This window comes from Fonsecaea pedrosoi (genome assembly GCF_000835455.1).
Source record: "Fonsecaea pedrosoi CBS 271.37 unplaced genomic scaffold supercont1.8, whole genome shotgun sequence".
NCBI classification, from domain to species: domain Eukaryota; kingdom Fungi; phylum Ascomycota; class Eurotiomycetes; order Chaetothyriales; family Herpotrichiellaceae; genus Fonsecaea; species Fonsecaea pedrosoi.
In genome coordinates this window covers 967115-984005 of record NW_013550608.1, presented here as the reverse complement: position 1 = coordinate 984005, position 16891 = coordinate 967115, and the positions used below count along the sequence as shown (strand labels likewise).

The following is a 16891-nucleotide window of genomic DNA, read 5'->3' as shown; positions in this document are numbered from 1 at the left end:
GACAAACAGCAGCCAACAGCAGAGGCCGCAGAGTATCAGGAGAGTATGGAAAAGTCAAAGAGGAGCTGCAGGTCGCGCAGACGATGCTGTAACAAATTTAGCGCAAAGGGGGAGCAGGATGCGCGGTCCACCCGCGGGATGCGGTAAAAGTGTTTATCCGACGGGATTCTTGCCGCAGCCTCGCCAAAGCGCAAAAGGATTAAAAAACCCCATCACCAAGCCCATGCGCGCCCATGCTATTTTTCTCATCAATCTTACTCCACGATTCCAATCGCCACTCAGCCACTCAATTAGCAAAACGGACATATCCTGCGACCCGGTGCGGGATCCGAGGGCGAACCTTTTACAATTTCCCAAATGAGAAACGCACGGAGGTGTTCCCAAATGTGCAAAATGTCCTTTATCAGAAATGTCATTCCGCGGCCTGAGTGCCAAGTCTCCTCCCCTCCCTGCCTGGGTTATGATTACTTGCCAGATGCAGCAGAATGGCCTTGTTCGCTCAGTCTGCCCGTCCAGCTACAATCGCTGACGGCCTTGAGGACTTGCCCTTTGTAGGTCAGAAATCACATCTTCGCCGCCTTGTCCTTTTGTCAGACACCGAGCATCCTTTCCTTTATGTCATGCTCGGACCCAAGGTATCACCCATTCGACTCCGGGGGCCGTCAGCGACAGGATTTGCGCCAATGTGTTTTATATTGACCGGGCATGACAATTAGGTTGTTGCTTTCTTAAAAGATTTGCCCTCCCCTCTCGTGCAACATCTCAAACAATTTTGATTCTATGAAACCTTGCAGCGAAGCAATGGCGTCTCATTACAGCTCAGACCGCGCATCATCTCACCCAGCCTTGTATGAACAATTAGCAGACCATGCTAGGGATCAGCACACGTGCAATACGCCCAGGTCATTTGACCCATGCACGAGCAGCGAACGTCGGGGATCAAGGTCTGGGTCTTCCCCCGCCCCGGATTCGAGCAGCCTTCCCTTCCTTCAGGAATACCGCAATTTCCTCCTTAGCCAGCTTCAGTCCATGAGAGCAGCTCAGCATTTTCATGCACGCTCCCATCACCGCCGTCGCCGCGTAGGATGTGGCCATGAGCGCGGCCACAGAAGATCGTGTCGAGGTAAACCAATTCACACACCGTCCTTTGAAAGGATTCTACTATACCTGCACCAGATGATGCACTGACCACGTCAGCCACCACAGTATCAAAAACCTGTCGCCGTCCGTTCCCAAGCCGGCACTTGGTCCTGCGACAGCCTTCTCCCTTACGTCGTCGAGTCCATATCCATGAACCATGTCTGGATTCGCTCAACTCCTCAATCCCCAACATCACTTTTGTGAGTGCAGATTGGGTCAGGGCCGAAAAGCAACATTGGCATCCTAATATTTCAGGGGAGTCAGGGGGTGAGCAGTCCTGCTGGGAGCCTGGAACAATCGTGGTTTCGAGCAAGAAGTCTGCAGCATGCGGTGTCTGCAACCTTGGATGTGGCGGTAGCGTTCTGCAGAGCTGAACCAGGCGGTTACTCCAAAATCAGGACAGCAGAAGAACTTGTAGCGGGTGAGTACCACTCCGTATGTTCGGGTTGGTGTTGGACGTCTTCCTGAGTAAGTGAGGGGGCGGGGCGACAGGGGTAATAAAGTAGCATAGATGCGATATTCAAGGGGGTTGTACGAGACGGTAACTGCCCTCTTGTCAGAAATGGTCTGAAGAATGAGAAATGGCTTACCGTATGCTACTGAGCAGTCCAACTTTTAATGTTCAGTCATCCCTTTGACCTGTCATGATGTCTGTATACCTTCTTTATGAAGCCTCCTACTCGAAAGGTCCCACCCTTGTTTTCATGCCTATTCTGGCTGTGATCCTCGATCGATCAGACGTCAAGCATACTCCTGACTACCTGAGGTGGCGATTGTAGCGAGTAGGTGGACGACTCAGGCTGCGACAGACCGTCTCTGCGGGATTCGTAGGGTGTGTCCCTCTGATATTGTGGAGGTGGCAGTGAGCTGTCCGTGTCTGTAAATCGCGAGTCTATGCCCGTAGTGCCACCGTCTGTGACTGTAGAGCTTCCGATGGACCTGTTACTGTTCACACTCTGCCTTGGTTTTCTGTACCTGGCGTCTTCTTCTTGCCTACGCCGCTGCCACCAAGCGTGTCCACTTTCGTCTTGTTGTTCTGCTCGGCCTGTATTTGTCGCATGAGAAATTTCTTCTAGTGGAGGTCTTCTGGAGGAGCTGGGCATTCTGAAGACTCCACCTGGCGATGCGGAGTGGCTCTGGGACCTAAACCACCAGGCTGGCGGTTTGCGACTGTGAGTTTGGTGAGACTGCGCGGCTATAGCAAGACCATCGCCCATCAATTCCTCACCCCTCGACGCGCGCAGGGCAATCAATACCTTGTCTTCATTTTCATTCATGTATCCATGGATGTTGAGCAGCACAAGAATGAGAAGAGCTGGTGCGTATCCGAGTCCGTACAACAAGCCAACGCTCAAGTCTCGACGAAATGGGGATAGCTCCCATACCCAAGATCCCGCAAGAACGTACGCAACGCGTAAGCCGAGACAAATGATAGTCAGTAAGAGTGTTGTAGGGATCTTTGCCCTGTAGGTCCTGCTGCCATAACCCAAGCGAAAGACAATAAGTCCGAGACAGACTGTCGCGAGGACAGAGGCCGATTTGAATCGAGCGTCGAGGGCAACAGGTCTAGCCAATCCCTGAGTCTGCGTGGGCGAACGTTGCTTCTGGGCAAACGACCAAGATCGTGGAACAAGCGTGAAGAACACCGCGCAGTCGAAGGCGTAGAAGAGTAAGGGAAGGTAGAAATTGGCTTTTTCGTGGAATGCGTTGGCCGATAAGGCATATGTTTGTGCCTCTTGGAATTGACGATGGCAGAATGAGCTCCTAAACACGAGGTTAGACCGAGCCCAAGTCTTCTGGCGTCTGAAAGCAGAGTATCCGCCGTCGTACTCACCAGTTTCTCGCAGCCTCCCAAACGCAAGCCAGCAACACCGGAATCATCAAGGTCAGGAAGAAGCTTTGGAGGATAATGGGCGTGTTGACAATGTAGTCTCTGTCCACGTCGACAGCGGTAAAAGAGCTCAAGATGCCACAAGCGGCGACCGCCAAGGTCCAATACCACGGCCAGCGTCTGCCCACCGGTTTCCACCCTCTTTCTCGAGGCAGGTATGTGCGGCCATGTTTCCTAAGGTTGATCGTGGAGAACAGAATCGTCAGGGCAAAGAGAGAGCCAAAGACAAGTCCGGTTATGCCCCGGGCACCAATGGGATTGATGGGTGTGTAGCATGAGGTCGTATTGACGAACGTTCCGTTCGAGAAAAGGATGGGTTTGTGCGGGCCAAAAGCGAGAAAGCAGCGCGAGCCGTTGGACAGTGTGCCATTGTCGTAGAGTGTGTAATTCCAGAACTTCAGTGCAGTCTCGTTGAGAGCGACACCATTGGTAAAGGTGGTGGAGTTTGCTGAGGATTGCGCACCCAGCATATCAGCGACGAGGGTTTCGTCCTTTTGCCTCACAGGCAGCTAGGAGGGCAATTCTGCTAGGTGCAATCATTCGACATGGGCGCTCGCTTTGATGATTGAAGGATGAGGCTGGCAAATATTTTGAAAAGGTCGAGTATTACTTGTGCTTGGAGATGGGCTGATGCTGAGTGATGCCGATATGATTTGGTGGATCAACTGCCAACCGCAGGGTCCTTGTCGTCACTCGGCCCAGACTTTTCTCCGATTCTCACATGGAGCCACATTAATGGAATCAAATCATGTCAGGCAACTAACTCTGGATCGAACGCAACCGAAATAATACGATTTTCGTACAATACACTCTACTGCTTGAGCCTCATGCCACTAGCTAATGTTAACGCACAGGTATCTCCGCAAATCCACCGTCACCATCCCTGCTCCTTCAAATTCAAAACATTGCCCCTATCAACGGCCGGGACTTGACTCGGCCAGTTCAGAACCTTTTCTTGAGAAAATAGGAGAAAAAAACAACAAATGGCAAAAGTGGAATACTGCAGTCATCAAAACTCGTGACTTCGTGCTCATTTTCGAAATCGATCGCATATCCGCCGCCTCTTTTGACCCGAACGCTAAATCCGATGTGGTTGGAAACGCCGACTTTTTCCCAGCATGTCGTGCAATGCAATGTGATGCCACAACCCGAATAGGTCTCTTTCCGTCCTATACCTTGGCAAAGACGCGGTCTAGCTTGCTCAGGGCTCTCTTATCCTCTCGGAACCCTAGCTTCTCGCTGGGAATGTCTTGCGGTGGTGCCCCATTCTTGGTTCCACCTGGACTCGTACTGCCTTGTCGGTCCGCTTCGGCCTCACTCTGGCTTTTCTCTGCGGGGGCAACATTCGTATCGATATTGTGTACGAGGGCGGTAATGGTGGGTGCCTGGCTGGCACTCACCGCGATGGTGTCGGAGGTCTGCGTTCCAGATTGATTTGCTTCGCTCTTGCCATTAGCGCCGTTCGTCTGGGTATCAGCCCCATAGGTAGTAGGAGTGGTCAAGCGCGGATCTATTTGTATCCCCGCGCCCGCGTTCTCACTAGCAGCTTCAGGAGCTTGCGTATTGACTGGAGGAGCAGGGCTGGATTGGTATACGGGCGGAGGGGGTTGGCTGACAGTGTAAGCGCTCAGGGGAGCCTGCGGGGAAGTGGCAGGTGGTAAAGGGGGAGGAATTGACGACCTCGAGTCTGAGTTTCGTAAGGGACGCTGATCGAAAGAGGACGGTGGTGCTTGGCTGAGTGATAGATGGTGTGGTGGAGGATATGGCGCTGGGGTGAATGCAAGAGGGGGCAAGCCGGCCTGAATAGCATATGGCTGTAGATAGTGTCCGGGAGGAGGGGTGTGCATGGGACTGATTGGGTAGATGTAGGCTGGGTGTGGGATGTAGCCAGGTGGAATATATGCTTGTGGCGGAGCAGGGCTTGGGCGGTGATACCCTGGGGCACCTGGAGAGATGACATATCCTGGAGCCCCTAACATGGGCGATCGAGTAACGGCAGGGACCGTTGATTGATCGTTGATGGTGGATTCTGGATACATGCCTTTCGCGGGTTGTATCGAGGCCAGATTGGGATCGGTGCTTGGTTGGCGCAAGACCTGAGAGGCTGGATGTGTTCGGGAGTAGTAGCTGATGAGATGTAGGTGTTGGCCTTGGGAAGTGGTGATACTGAAGGACTGCTTCATCAGGCCATCAGGCTTGTACCGATAGCCGTCGGGCCCCTCCTCGCCCTCACCAGACTGCGAAGGATCGTCTTGACCATTTTCGGGGGTTTTGGCGCCTCGATTGGCCGTATTCACGTATGAGTTTCCTCCTCTTTTGCCTTCCATTTCCCGATAAGTCAAGAAGCTGCCCGAGACACGACTTGCACTCCAACTCTTGCCATCGGTCCATCGCCGCATTCCCGCTTCGCGCTCATCCCAAACAAAGACCGAGCCGGATCTGATGGATTGTCTCTCTTTCTCTGACAATCTCCGCTGGACTCGAGGGAGTATGCCCAACCTGCAGGCTTCGAAGAGGATGATGGCGTCTGTCGGGGTACGAACGAGACCGTTGTATGTCTCCATTGTGCGTATGATCTGGAAAACCCTCTCTCCAGTTCCGCCGAAGCGACCAGTTCACCCAGAAAGGCTCCGCTCACTGTCGCGTACGTGATCGTCAAGTTGGACCTCGTTCCGTCAATCGCGGCGGGCTGAATGCTTTGGCGCAGACACTTCAGCTCGCCGCGCCCATTTGCCAAAGTCCAACGCGTTCCCTTTCTGCAACTGCAAGACGCAACCTAGTCTTGCCCGTCGTGCTTCTGAGTTATTGACTTTTTCCTCCCCGGCGCAAAAGTTATCTCTCCGTAAGTCGCGATGCTTGATAGCGGAGGCTCAGTTGATTGAACTGTCTCTTGGACAGTGTTTGAGACTGGGGGAGAAGGCTAGGCGTAAACTGCTCGGGGGTTGGGAAATCGACAAGGGTCCAAGATAGAAACCGAGGAAATTCTGGAGAGATGGCTTCTAATAATCCAAATGGAAAGGCCCATGGACAAGGCAAGTGGGCACACTCAAACAAGTCTTGGTGAGCGGCGTGGAGCCAATGGGAATATCTGCGGTGTCAAGGATAGACTCGCGGTCGGATATTACGTGGTCTGTGGTCTTGGGGAGATCACAGTCTGGCACGGCCGGCAGCACCGATTCGTGAGAACAAAGTTGGGAACGTGAGAACAGCTGTGAAAAATGACCAGACTGCCAGATCAGAGGCAGACAAATAGAAGAAGTTCAAGCCCGTAGTGTGGGAGGGACTCTGGCCTTTCGAGTGGACCCCTTGGCTGGGCCCTGGGCCTTGGAGAGGTGTTCCTACAGGTATGCCACTTCCGCAGCGGGTCAAGCTTGCACACTAGGCTTATGCTTAACCCAATGCCCGCAGCACTAGCTGGAGACGGGCCAGTGACCGCCATTCTTTACTGGGTCAGCGCCGAGCCTTCGATCGCTGGGCGCTGTAAGCGAGCAGCGCACCGTTTCGTAGGGGGAGAGGGAGACCCGGTATTCAGAGGGCCCGATAACCGCGGGAAAAAGAAATTCTGGCCCTCAATCGATCTCTCACTCAACTGGGGAGGAGATGAGTCGTACTCCGATACACGGAATCCCTCCAAGAAAAATCCATATACCGAGTTATCGTTTTAAACTTCTACCCTTGAAATCCAAATCACGAGGATCGTCCCCTTGTTGGGGATCAGCGCGTCTGCCTGCCTACCGAAAGGGAAATTGATTCCCATTTCTTGTTGGGTCTTTCCTGGCAAAGGACTCCGTGTCCTTTGACGGCCAATAACTGGTGGCCTTGCAATTTTCGGAGTGACTCTCCAATATTACTTGCGCACGGAGAAATATTGTCGTGGCATGACGCCCTGGGCAAAAAGCCTGAGTCAAACTAACACCCCATCCAAGGGCTTGGCATCAGGAAAGGTTCGGAAGCGAAGGGGAAGGGACACCACGCCCTTTTGTTTTGACAGGTGCGCATCGACGATGTACCATAGGTAATGCTGACACGAGGGTCTCTGGCATTATTGCCTAGATATCCAGGTGACACTTACTCGTATCTTCTGCTCGATATTTTTCTCAATAACAGGCAACCCATGTGCCAGCCACACTTCCCTTCCACCAGGCCGACATCGCCAATGCAAAATGCTTGGCATTACGCTAGCCAAGGCGCCAACAGTCTTGGTGGCTCTTGGGTTTCGCTTGGTGTTCTTAGTTTTGACGACCCTCGTGCCAATTGCCAATCTGACTCGCCGCTGGGCGCCTGGGCATCTGCGTAATGTCGTGTCTCGGCGCTTTCCCAGACGCCCCCTTGAATGCTTGGTCCGTTTCTAGGCATCTGCGTCCCTGGCCCATGTTCCCACCCATGATCCGGAACAAATTCCACCCTCTTTCACAGGCCCCTTTCCCAGCCAATTTTTTCGGTTTCACTTCACAGGTTGGACTGGTGAAACTGCTCATGGTGGTAATTATGGCGGCATTGACCCGTTTCAACGGGCGATGGCCAGACCCCAAGTCGCCTCGGCTTTACCTCGCGCAAGCAATGCCGGAGCATCTCCGCTTAGGCTTAAGCCTCTTGTTAAGCATGATTGCAGCCACCAAAGTCAAAAAGCGAACGGGGTCCCAGTCAAGCGGGCTTGGGTATCAGCCAAGCCGCGTTGGACTTGGCACATCCGGACCCGTAAATGACACGGAATGATCAACTGACCAGTGATAACGAGATTACGTTTTCCGTTTCTTTTCTTTGCTGAGCAAAACACCTTGTGGGCGAGCACCTTTTCAGGTCTGCCAGGAAGGGGGCTTGCGTGTTCAATTGCGAGATTGGCAAAACAAAAGTGGGAACTCTTTTTTTCCCAGACATTCTTAATTGTGGTCAATTTCTCTCCTCATGCTGACCGCATCTGTGCGCCGTCCTCATCCGTGTCTGGAATAAAAATACCCCGTTAACCGTACCAGGAAGATCGACGTTGATTTCTCGAGTCATTCATAAAAAACTGCTATGCAATTGCACACTACGTGGCACGCATAAAAGTTGGGTCCTTCGGTGGCAAGAACCAGAAATTCCCTCCCCACTTCCTTCACCACACCTCATCCTGTCGTCCGGACGCATGACCCATTTGGCATCCTTTATATTTCCTCGGCAAGTACCTGGTTGATTACTAGGTATCTTTCTTTCCCCCAAGTCCAGGCGCTAGTCACAAAAACAACTACCGCGTCTGGGTGCCATCCTGGCGGTAGCGTACTCCGTACTGGTAGTGTTGATAGCGGTGTGGAGAGCAGGCAACCACGTGGATAACAAAGAGACTCGGCGAACACACGCAGGCCCCACCTCTGGTTTTGTGCTTGTAATCCTGCCTTCGAGTGTGTACCTCGTACAGTAGCATCTTGCATCGTACTCGTACCGATCATTCGTCTCATCAAGTTTCTTAGCGCAGGGACACTAGGGTGACCTTGTTGGCCCAACCTACCAGCCCTCCTAATTATATACGCCCATTTTTGAGGTTTAATCGCCACTTGTACAGTAATATGTAGGGTCCTCCGCGTACCTGTCGACTGAAAATGGAAACAATATTCCAAGACGCCCGGCTCGACCCTTCGATAGCACAGAAGCTCTATTCGACCCTTCCCTCCTCTTCCTCTACGAGACTCCTGCGGCTCGAGCCAGGGTCGTACGACGACCCTTTCGAGGCCTCGATCGTTGTGGTGGATATAGCCGCGCCCTCGTGCCCCAAGTACGAATGTATATCTTACACATGGGGTGACGAGACATCGCCCAACTCCGTCCGAGTGGATGGGAACGAGGTCCCCCTCCGGTTGAATCTGGACCAAGCTCTTCGACGCTTTCGCTTCCCCACAAAGCCCAGGCTTGTCTGGGTCGATGCCATCAGTATCCGCCAGGACGATGCGGACGAGAAGGCCCAACAGGTCAAAATGATAGGCGATATTTTTCAGAACGCCGCGACGGTGCTGGCTTGGCTGGGCGAGCACGCTGACTCGAGCGAGATCCTCTTCAACATGTCGGAAGAAGCTGCGGCTAATCTGTTTGACACCAACCGTACCGAGTTCCGGCGCAGATACGACGCACTGGCTCGGTTCATGAACCGTCGCTACTGGCAGAGGACTTGGATTGTCGCCGAGATTGTCTGTGCCCGCGAGTTGATGATTTGCTGCGGCCCGGACAAGATCTCGTGGGGGCATCTTCTCAAGTACAGGTTCACCGACGTGATGCGATTCGATCAGGGCTGGACGAGGAAGTTAACCAAGTTGGACGACTCGAGAGTCGCCCATAAGTTTGCCCAAGACCCCTCCCACCTGTCTGATGTGGAATGGGAAGGCCACCGCGAACTACAGGGATATCTGTACGCCGCGGAAAACACCGAGTGCCTCGAGCCTAGGGACAAGATCTTCTCGCTCCGAGCAATCCTGCACAGCACGAGCATGCGCAGTGCCATCTGTGTCGACTACAAGATGTCTCTCCCTAAACTCTGCGCCGACATTCTGAAAGCCGCCCTGGTGGCCTACGACAGCGTCCGGAACAACATCGCCGAGTTCCTGCTGTTGTCGTATCAGCTCGACAAGAGCCTAGCAATGCCCCTGGTGGACAGACTTCAGGTGATCGATCATCTCCTCGATGACCCAGAGGGCGTCGAGATACCGGCACTGGATATTGTGAGTGACATGTTATCAGACGGAGCCGTGGAAAAGTTCTTTGGGATCGACTACGAACGCTATGATACGGACTGGAGCTGGGAAGAGAAGAGAGACCATGTCCTTTCGTGGCGCGACAAGGCACGACAGACGGGCAAGTGGCCTGCCACTCCTGGAACGGCGCCAGCCCCAAGTCTGGACAAGACTTGACAGCACGGTCGAACGCAGACTTTTGATTACCTACGCAGTCATACTCCCGCCAAACTCCCTGTCCTTGTTTTTGCTTGCCCCCCCCCCCCCCCCCCCCCCAACAATTCAAGATCCACCCGCGCATTGGAATGAACAGCTTTATATGAACTCGCCTAGGTGAGCCTTTCTGGAGGTTGCTCAGGATATGACTCCGAAAGAGTAGCAGTCCTATTTAGCAGTAAGTAAGGGAATGCCGCGACAGAATTTTGAGTACGGTACTATGCAAAGAACTGCGCGGCTTGTAAGACCGCCTATCTTCATCTTCATACTCTTTGGATATCCCTGGTAGGTCTACCAAAGACCTAATGAACCAACTCCTGACTTTGTCGCTCTGTCGCTATGTCCCTGTCTACCCAACCCGACCCGTCTACATTGATACCCTGTACTCATTCCCGTGGAACAGGTGGATAGGGCAGTGCAGTCTTTACTTCATGAACTAAAGTACGAGCCTCGAGCGGTATTTGGGACGTTGCAATCACGCAAGGCGCAGATGCAATGGTTCATAACTACTATCTAGACGCGATGCGGTGATAACATGACAGAAGTGCAGGAAGAAGGTCTTCGAATGAATGGACAGATGATCAATCTTATCGATCTTCAGAGCTGTGTTGTATCTGATCCATACATAGTACACATTAAGCCTGTTCCTGCAGTCTAATGTTTGTCAACGTAGCAAAAAGAACTTTTGAGACCCCGCGTCAAGTCAACTGTACAGTGACAGTGTGATACATCAATCATGATGACAAGTCTATCCCGCCCACTTCACCTATTTCTCGCCGCTGTCATATCCATTCACCTTCCGCCGCCTCACTTTGATGGTCGCGGTCATGGGCGGCACTAGACTCGTCCCGATCCACTTGCTCGCCGGCCTCTCTGGCAAAGGCTCAAACTCGTAGTTCTGCACCATGTACGCCAACAGCAGCTTCAGCTCATTCGCCGCCAGAAACCTCCCTGGACAGGCATGTCTTCCGTGTCCAAAGGGATGATATATCGGGGAAGTGCTGACAAAGGACAAGTTTGCTTTCCTAATGTATTCTTCGGTGGTGGTGGTAGCGGGATTATTCTTGTCCTTTGGGGTTTCCGATGGTTCTGCAATCGATAGGTCTCGCTCCACAGAGAAGCGGAAGGGGTTATACGTCGCGGCATCGGGGTAAAGCTTTGAGTCGTTGTGGACGCCATTGGTTGGGACAGCAACACGGCTGCCATAGGGACAAAATGTTCCGTCGGGTGCAGTGATCCCTCCTGGCACTACGACCTGACGCATCATGCCGGCTCCCAGGAATGAGCCCAGGCGAGATGATTCCCGCAAGGCCGAGTCTGTTTTGTACATTTTTGCGATGCCGGCTTTAGTCCAGTGGCCGTTATCAGCGGCAATGATGGAGCTGGCTTCTTCGCGGATGTGTTCCAAGTATCTCTTCGATGGGTCAGAGGCGACGAGGTCAAAGACCGCATTTGTGATGCTGAACGTTGTTGTGTGGATCGCCGCAAAGTTGACAGCCAGCAGTCTTTCGGCAATGATATCCGGGTCGCGTTCGCCAGGGTGTAGGCTCTCACGAGCTCGACGGATCGACCACTGCAGAAAGTCGTTGGGTTCGGGGTCACCAAGCTTCTTCTCTATGTCCCCGGTCTGACCCTCAAGAAGCCTCTGGCGTCGCTCGATCTCGGGTCGAACAAGGCGGGCGAAGGATTTCGTGTGACGTCGGTTAGGTCGTGCGATCAGGATAGCAGCAAGAGGCCGTAGGAATGCGGGTAATAGTTTCAGGAGAGTCGATGCAACTGGGACGGCATTGGCAAAACCGATCCCATGCTCCAAGAGTGCCTTGTTCCTACACAAGGGCAAGCCGACAAAGACACGATTGCTAGTTCGAGCAGTAATGAGCATAAGGGTTTCGAAAGGACAGACTTCCTTCCACTCGGTTGTATCCGTCCCCCAGATCTCATCAAATGCAGCACCTATTTCGTCCACAATGTCGATCGTGAGAGCTCCCAACTGGCGAGTGAGCTCATTTCTGATGGTCTCATGATGTAGTGGCTGATCAACAACGACTGGATGAACAAACGTGTATTCTGTCTGTAGGACATCCTTGTGTGGTTCGTCGACATTCAAAATGCCATCTGGCTGATTGATGAGCCAGGTTATTGACGACACTGGGAGCAGAATCTCGTCCCCGCCGAATTTCGCAAGTATACATGATTTGTTGTTCTTCGAATACTGCAAACTGGTAAGTGAGAATCCCAGACGCAACCAGGTCGCCGTACCTGCTCATAAGCCTGATGGATGGTCTCCCTGTAGTTGATCGTCGAGCGAAGTCTGGCACGCAAGGACGTGAACAGTTCACCTTCCTTGGTATTAAGCCAAGGGAGGTCGGGTAGGCTTGGTCTCGGTTGGCGTAGCTTGTATGAAAGCAGGAGAACAAGCACCACAACGAAAAGGGCGGCAGAGACTTGCGGCCGCAGTATGTATTCAATCATACTTGCAGGTCAATCCGACAGCTTTGGCGGTTTGAAAGAGCATCAGACTTAATGGAGACACGGTTCAAAACACAGTGCGGTGAGTTGCACTCCTTCGTTCTTAAGCATACCGCAGCGCTCGAGGGTCGTATTTGTGAGCTGACGTGACAGGCTTTGTCCATATGGTTTGTCCAGTCGTTGGGCCAAACGGAATATCGAGCTGACAGAAAGGAATGTCATCCAGCGGCCGGCTTGACCGGGGCAGTGTTCGGGATATAGCCGAACTGTTCACTGGGGATGTCAGCACTTCGGGCGGCTCAAGAAGGGCGCAAGATCACCCACGTTCCTCGTGGCAAAGCCATTCAGACGCCTCGGTTCAGGATACTGGAAGGATGCCAGGAGTCTTCGAACCAGAATCCGGAGCGAACATGAGCCGGATCTGATCTGGAACAGATGCGGCGAGGTGATCGTCGGTAGTCTTGCATCTTTAGGCTCGTCCTTCCCATTGTGTGGGTGGAGGCGTCTGATCGAGCGTGTTTCGCCAGAGGATTGGTGTTAGGAGAAGTTACAAGGAGTTGAAAGGCTGAAAATGGGGTGAGAACGGCGAGTGTTTTTGCTCGTTTCAAGAAATGTATCGACGCGGTGCTGAAACATGTAAGACTAATAATCAGGGCGCGTCTCGGAAGCTTTGAAGAAATCGGGGGAAAGAGATGTGAAGGACCGACGCTATACAATGTCGTATGCCAGAACTGTCACCTGTAACCGGGCAAGTAGCGACACGAGACGAATCGAAGCACTTGAAAGTTGGATAATTGTACTCGGTACGTGGAGGAAGTCACATCTTTCACGTTTCCATCAGGAGGTTACGCTCGGTAAGAATTAGGCACTGATAGGCTCTCGGGTAACGTTGAGGCGCCCGGGGAGACCTCGCTAAAGGTGCTCCTTACGGTACCGAGTACCTACCTAATCAGCTAATAATGTGGTTGCACGGCAGGTACTCGGTACACGCCTCGCCGCCTCGCTGCCGGAACCACTCGTAAACTAAGCCCCTCTAAGACGGTGATTACCTAGCCTTGTAGCCCTTACCAGCCACAGATGTGACGAGGGACCGCCACACCAGCAGCCACAGACGCGTCTACTTGGTACTGGTGATGCGAAAACACACGCTGGCGCACGTAAAGCCACTATCCCAAAACCCACCCCGCGTTAATCTGTTCAACGGACTGAGATGCATTGCGAGAAATCTTGTCTAGACACTGCCTGATTTCTCTCCATGTCAGTGCGGCCTTGACGCAGGCTCCTTGTCATGCGCCCCGAGTCTCATTCTCTTCGCACTGCCAATGGCGGACCCACGATTGAACCGCATCGAGGGCACCTTGACCTCTCTCCTTGAAAGCCTTGTTCCAGCCCTTTCTTCCGACCAAGACGACACTGATACCGAGTTCCGCATTGAACGCGCTATTCGGTATGCAAAAGAGACCGTTCTCGGAGCCGATGGCAGACTGCCCCCAGATACCAATCAGGCGCAAGACTTGATCAAGCGCAAGTTGTTGCGAGAGAATGCCTCTCCAGAGAAAGCGGCCAGGTTCAGCAATTTGTATTCCAGACTACTTGCCATTCCCGTTCTCAACCAGAAATGGGCCATTTTGTATCTCCTCTACAAGCTGTCGGACAAGTCTCTTCCTGAGCGTCCTCGAAACCCTCTTGCGGACTCGGAGCAACTCGCAAATATTCCGCGGCGACGTACCTTGTCCCCCGAAACCACTTTTACCGCGGAGGAGGAGCTAGAAGAAGATTATGATAATGAAGAAGGAGAAGAAGAGCCGGAACCGCCGAAGGTGTCGACCCGTAGCCATCGTGCCTTGTCAACCAGATCCCGAAAAGCCAATGAACAGATTGAACCCGCCGTGGAAGAGGAGGAACAATTACAGACTCAAGAACCAGTTGAAGAAAAACCTCCCGCGCAGAAGCAGGAGCCTCGAGTCATCTATCCTTCGGAATTAGATCTGCTGCGTGACTTGCCGTTCAATCTACAAGGCGTGTCATCTGCACATCTTCAATTCGCAGACAATGGCTCTCTCAAACTGCCCCCTAGTCTGCCGGTTCCCATTCTTTCACTCCTCCATGCACTCGCAGAGCCTTGTCTGCTCTATCGGGGATTAGCAGAGTATGCTGCAGGTCAGGACGGAGGTCTCATTGATCAGAGCCTTCGTTCCGCCATCAACAATGAGCTACGCTCCTACTTGAGCCTGGTCGCCTCGTTGGAGACCGAGGTTCGACAAGCTTTGGCCTCTATTCAGAATGCGAAAGACCCGAAAGTGGTGCGCCTCACTGGTGTCACGTTGAAGCGATGTCTGATTTGGACAAGAGAGGCCACCATGGCCCTTCGATTGATGAAGCTGATTGTCGAGGACTCGAGGCAGAAGCGAGGAGGGCAAGTGCTATCTCTCATACACAACTTGTCCTCGTCCCATGGCGACCCCTTCGTGGCGTCATTTGCGGAAAAGCTTCTGGCACATGTTGCACGTCCGTTTTATGAGATGCTCAGGCATTGGATCTATGATGGAGAATTGATTGACCCATACCACGAATTCTTCATAACACAGCCCGATCCAACTGCGCAACCTGCGGTCGATCATAGACACGTTGCGACTTCCGTGTGGGAAGAGAAATACAAGCTCGACTCAGGCATGGTACCGTCGATCATATCGTCCGAGTTCTCCAGAAAGGTCTTCTTGATTGGCAAATCTCTCAACTTCATTCGCAACAACTGTGGAGACTCGGACTGGGTCATCAAATATTCCAAATCAAATTCAAAGTCACTCGACTATGCAAACACGGCCAATCTCGCACAGTCAATCGATGTGGCTTACCGAACGACAATGTCGCGATTGACGCATCTGATGTCGACGAAATTTGGACTGTTCACACACTTGACGGCAATAAAGAAGTATATGTTGCTGGCCCAGGGTGACTTCTTTGAACTCCTCATTGAGTCGTTGGCTCAACATCTCGATCGTCCCGTGAATTCAATGTACCGACACAACCTTACGTCGCAACTGGAACATGCCATACGGCACTCCAACGCCCAGTATGACGACGCCGAAGTGCTGCGACGATTGGATGCCCGCATGCTTGAATTGTCGAGCGGAGAGATCGGCTGGGACTGTTTCACCCTGGAATACAAAATCAGTGCACCGTGTGACGTTGTCATTACTCAGTGGGCCAACACGCAGTATCTCAAGATATTTAACCTGCTCTGGAGAATCAAGCGGGTCGAGTATTCCCTCAGTTCGACCTGCAAACGATGCATGACGGGCGGTCGAGGAGTCCTTGCTGCAGTTAGTGACAAACTGGGCAACGATTGGAAACGGTCGAGATGTGTTGTCGCAGAGATGGTTCATTTCGTCAATCAGCTTCAATATTATCTTTTGTTTGAGGTCATTGAGGCCAGTTGGAAGAAGCTCGAAGAGGCTTTGCACAAGCCGGAAGCCACCCTTGACGATCTAATCGAAGCTCACACCAATTACCTGAACAACATTACGAAAAAGGGGTTGATCGGGCAGCAAAGGCACCCGGTAACAGGCCAGCAAGAGGACAGCCTTATTGTCCAAGTCCACCACATCCTGAAATGCATGCTTGCCTATCGAGAAGTCATTGACTCGCTCTACTCGTACAGTGTTGCAGAGTACACTCGACGTCAGCAGTTCAGTGCGAAGATAGAGCGACGAACTGCTCAAGGGAAATGGGGTATCACCGAGAAGGATCTCCTCGGTGATTCGAGGGCCAGTACTCCCACCTCCGTAGCAGGTGCAGGAGCTCTCAGGGGTAATCAACTCCTCGTCGAAGAGAATGATTCATCACTTGCTACACCCAATGAAAATATACACATTGGGGACGACGAGACTCATCTGAATTCTCTGAGGGCACGACAGTTGCATCTATCGGCCGATTTTCGATCGCGGCTCAGCATGCTGTTGTATGATTTGGCACACCAACCGGACGTCGATCTGAGATTTTTGGGAGTTGTCATGAATTTCAACGAGGTGTATCAACCCGTGAACATCCGGCGGCAACAAGCTAGACGGGCTCGAGAGAAACGAGAACTGGAACGGAAGGCTCGTGAAGCCACTGTATCTTCCGAAGGCAACATCTCTCTGGATAAGGACTTGAACAGCTCAGCCGCGAAGTCATGAGGTATAGCGAGAAATGCCATCTTGGTCGTTATTTCCGAGCGAGGCCCTGGCCCTGAGCTGAAAGGAGCTGCTTTGGAAAGAAGCCGTATGGCCCTAGAAGTCCTGCGTTGGTTATCCGGACGTGATGATGGCAAGATCAAATAGAGGTCGCTCATGGCTCTGCAACCGACCTTTCATGCTCCGAATCAACATCTAATAGTTAGACCGCCTTGAGTTCGACCTCTGTCATGAAAAACGTCCTCCCTAAATCAACGCGCATTGATTGTACAATGGAGAAGACTGTCCTCCTACTATATGGC

At 52.6% G+C, this 16891-nt stretch overlaps 5 protein-coding genes across 5 annotated transcripts; 2 read left to right on the top strand and 3 right to left on the bottom strand.

Annotated features, from left to right (window-relative positions):
- Positions 1–1874: 1874 nt before the first annotated feature.
- On the bottom strand, positions 1875–3501 carry Z517_11671 (uncharacterized protein; the record flags this gene model as incomplete). Its single annotated transcript, XM_013423255.1, has 2 exons — positions 1875–2904; positions 2975–3501. 2 exons carry the CDS (start codon positions 3499–3501, stop codon positions 1875–1877), a joined length of 1557 nt encoding a protein of 518 aa, XP_013278709.1.
- Positions 3502–4200: 699 nt separating this feature from the next.
- Z517_11670 (uncharacterized protein) lies at positions 4201–5595 on the bottom strand (the record flags this gene model as incomplete). The annotated part of the gene is made up of 1 exon (XM_013423254.1): positions 4201–5595. One exon carries the CDS (start codon positions 5593–5595, stop codon positions 4201–4203), a length of 1395 nt encoding a protein of 464 aa, XP_013278708.1.
- A 3012-nt stretch (positions 5596–8607) lies between these two features.
- Z517_11669 (uncharacterized protein) lies at positions 8608–9906 on the top strand (the record flags this gene model as incomplete). The annotated part of the gene is made up of 1 exon (XM_013423253.1): positions 8608–9906. One exon carries the CDS (start codon positions 8608–8610, stop codon positions 9904–9906), a length of 1299 nt encoding a protein of 432 aa, XP_013278707.1.
- An 805-nt stretch (positions 9907–10711) lies between these two features.
- On the bottom strand, positions 10712–12417 carry Z517_11668 (uncharacterized protein; the record flags this gene model as incomplete). Its single annotated transcript, XM_013423252.1, has 2 exons — positions 10712–12157; positions 12205–12417. The coding sequence occupies 2 exons, from the start codon at positions 12415–12417 to the stop codon at positions 10712–10714; spliced, it is 1659 nt and encodes a 552-aa protein (XP_013278706.1).
- A 1319-nt stretch (positions 12418–13736) lies between these two features.
- Positions 13737–16592, top strand: Z517_11667 (uncharacterized protein; the record flags this gene model as incomplete). Its single annotated transcript, XM_013423251.1, has 1 exon — positions 13737–16592. One exon carries the CDS (start codon positions 13737–13739, stop codon positions 16590–16592), a length of 2856 nt encoding a protein of 951 aa, XP_013278705.1.
- Positions 16593–16891: the final 299 nt, after the last annotated feature.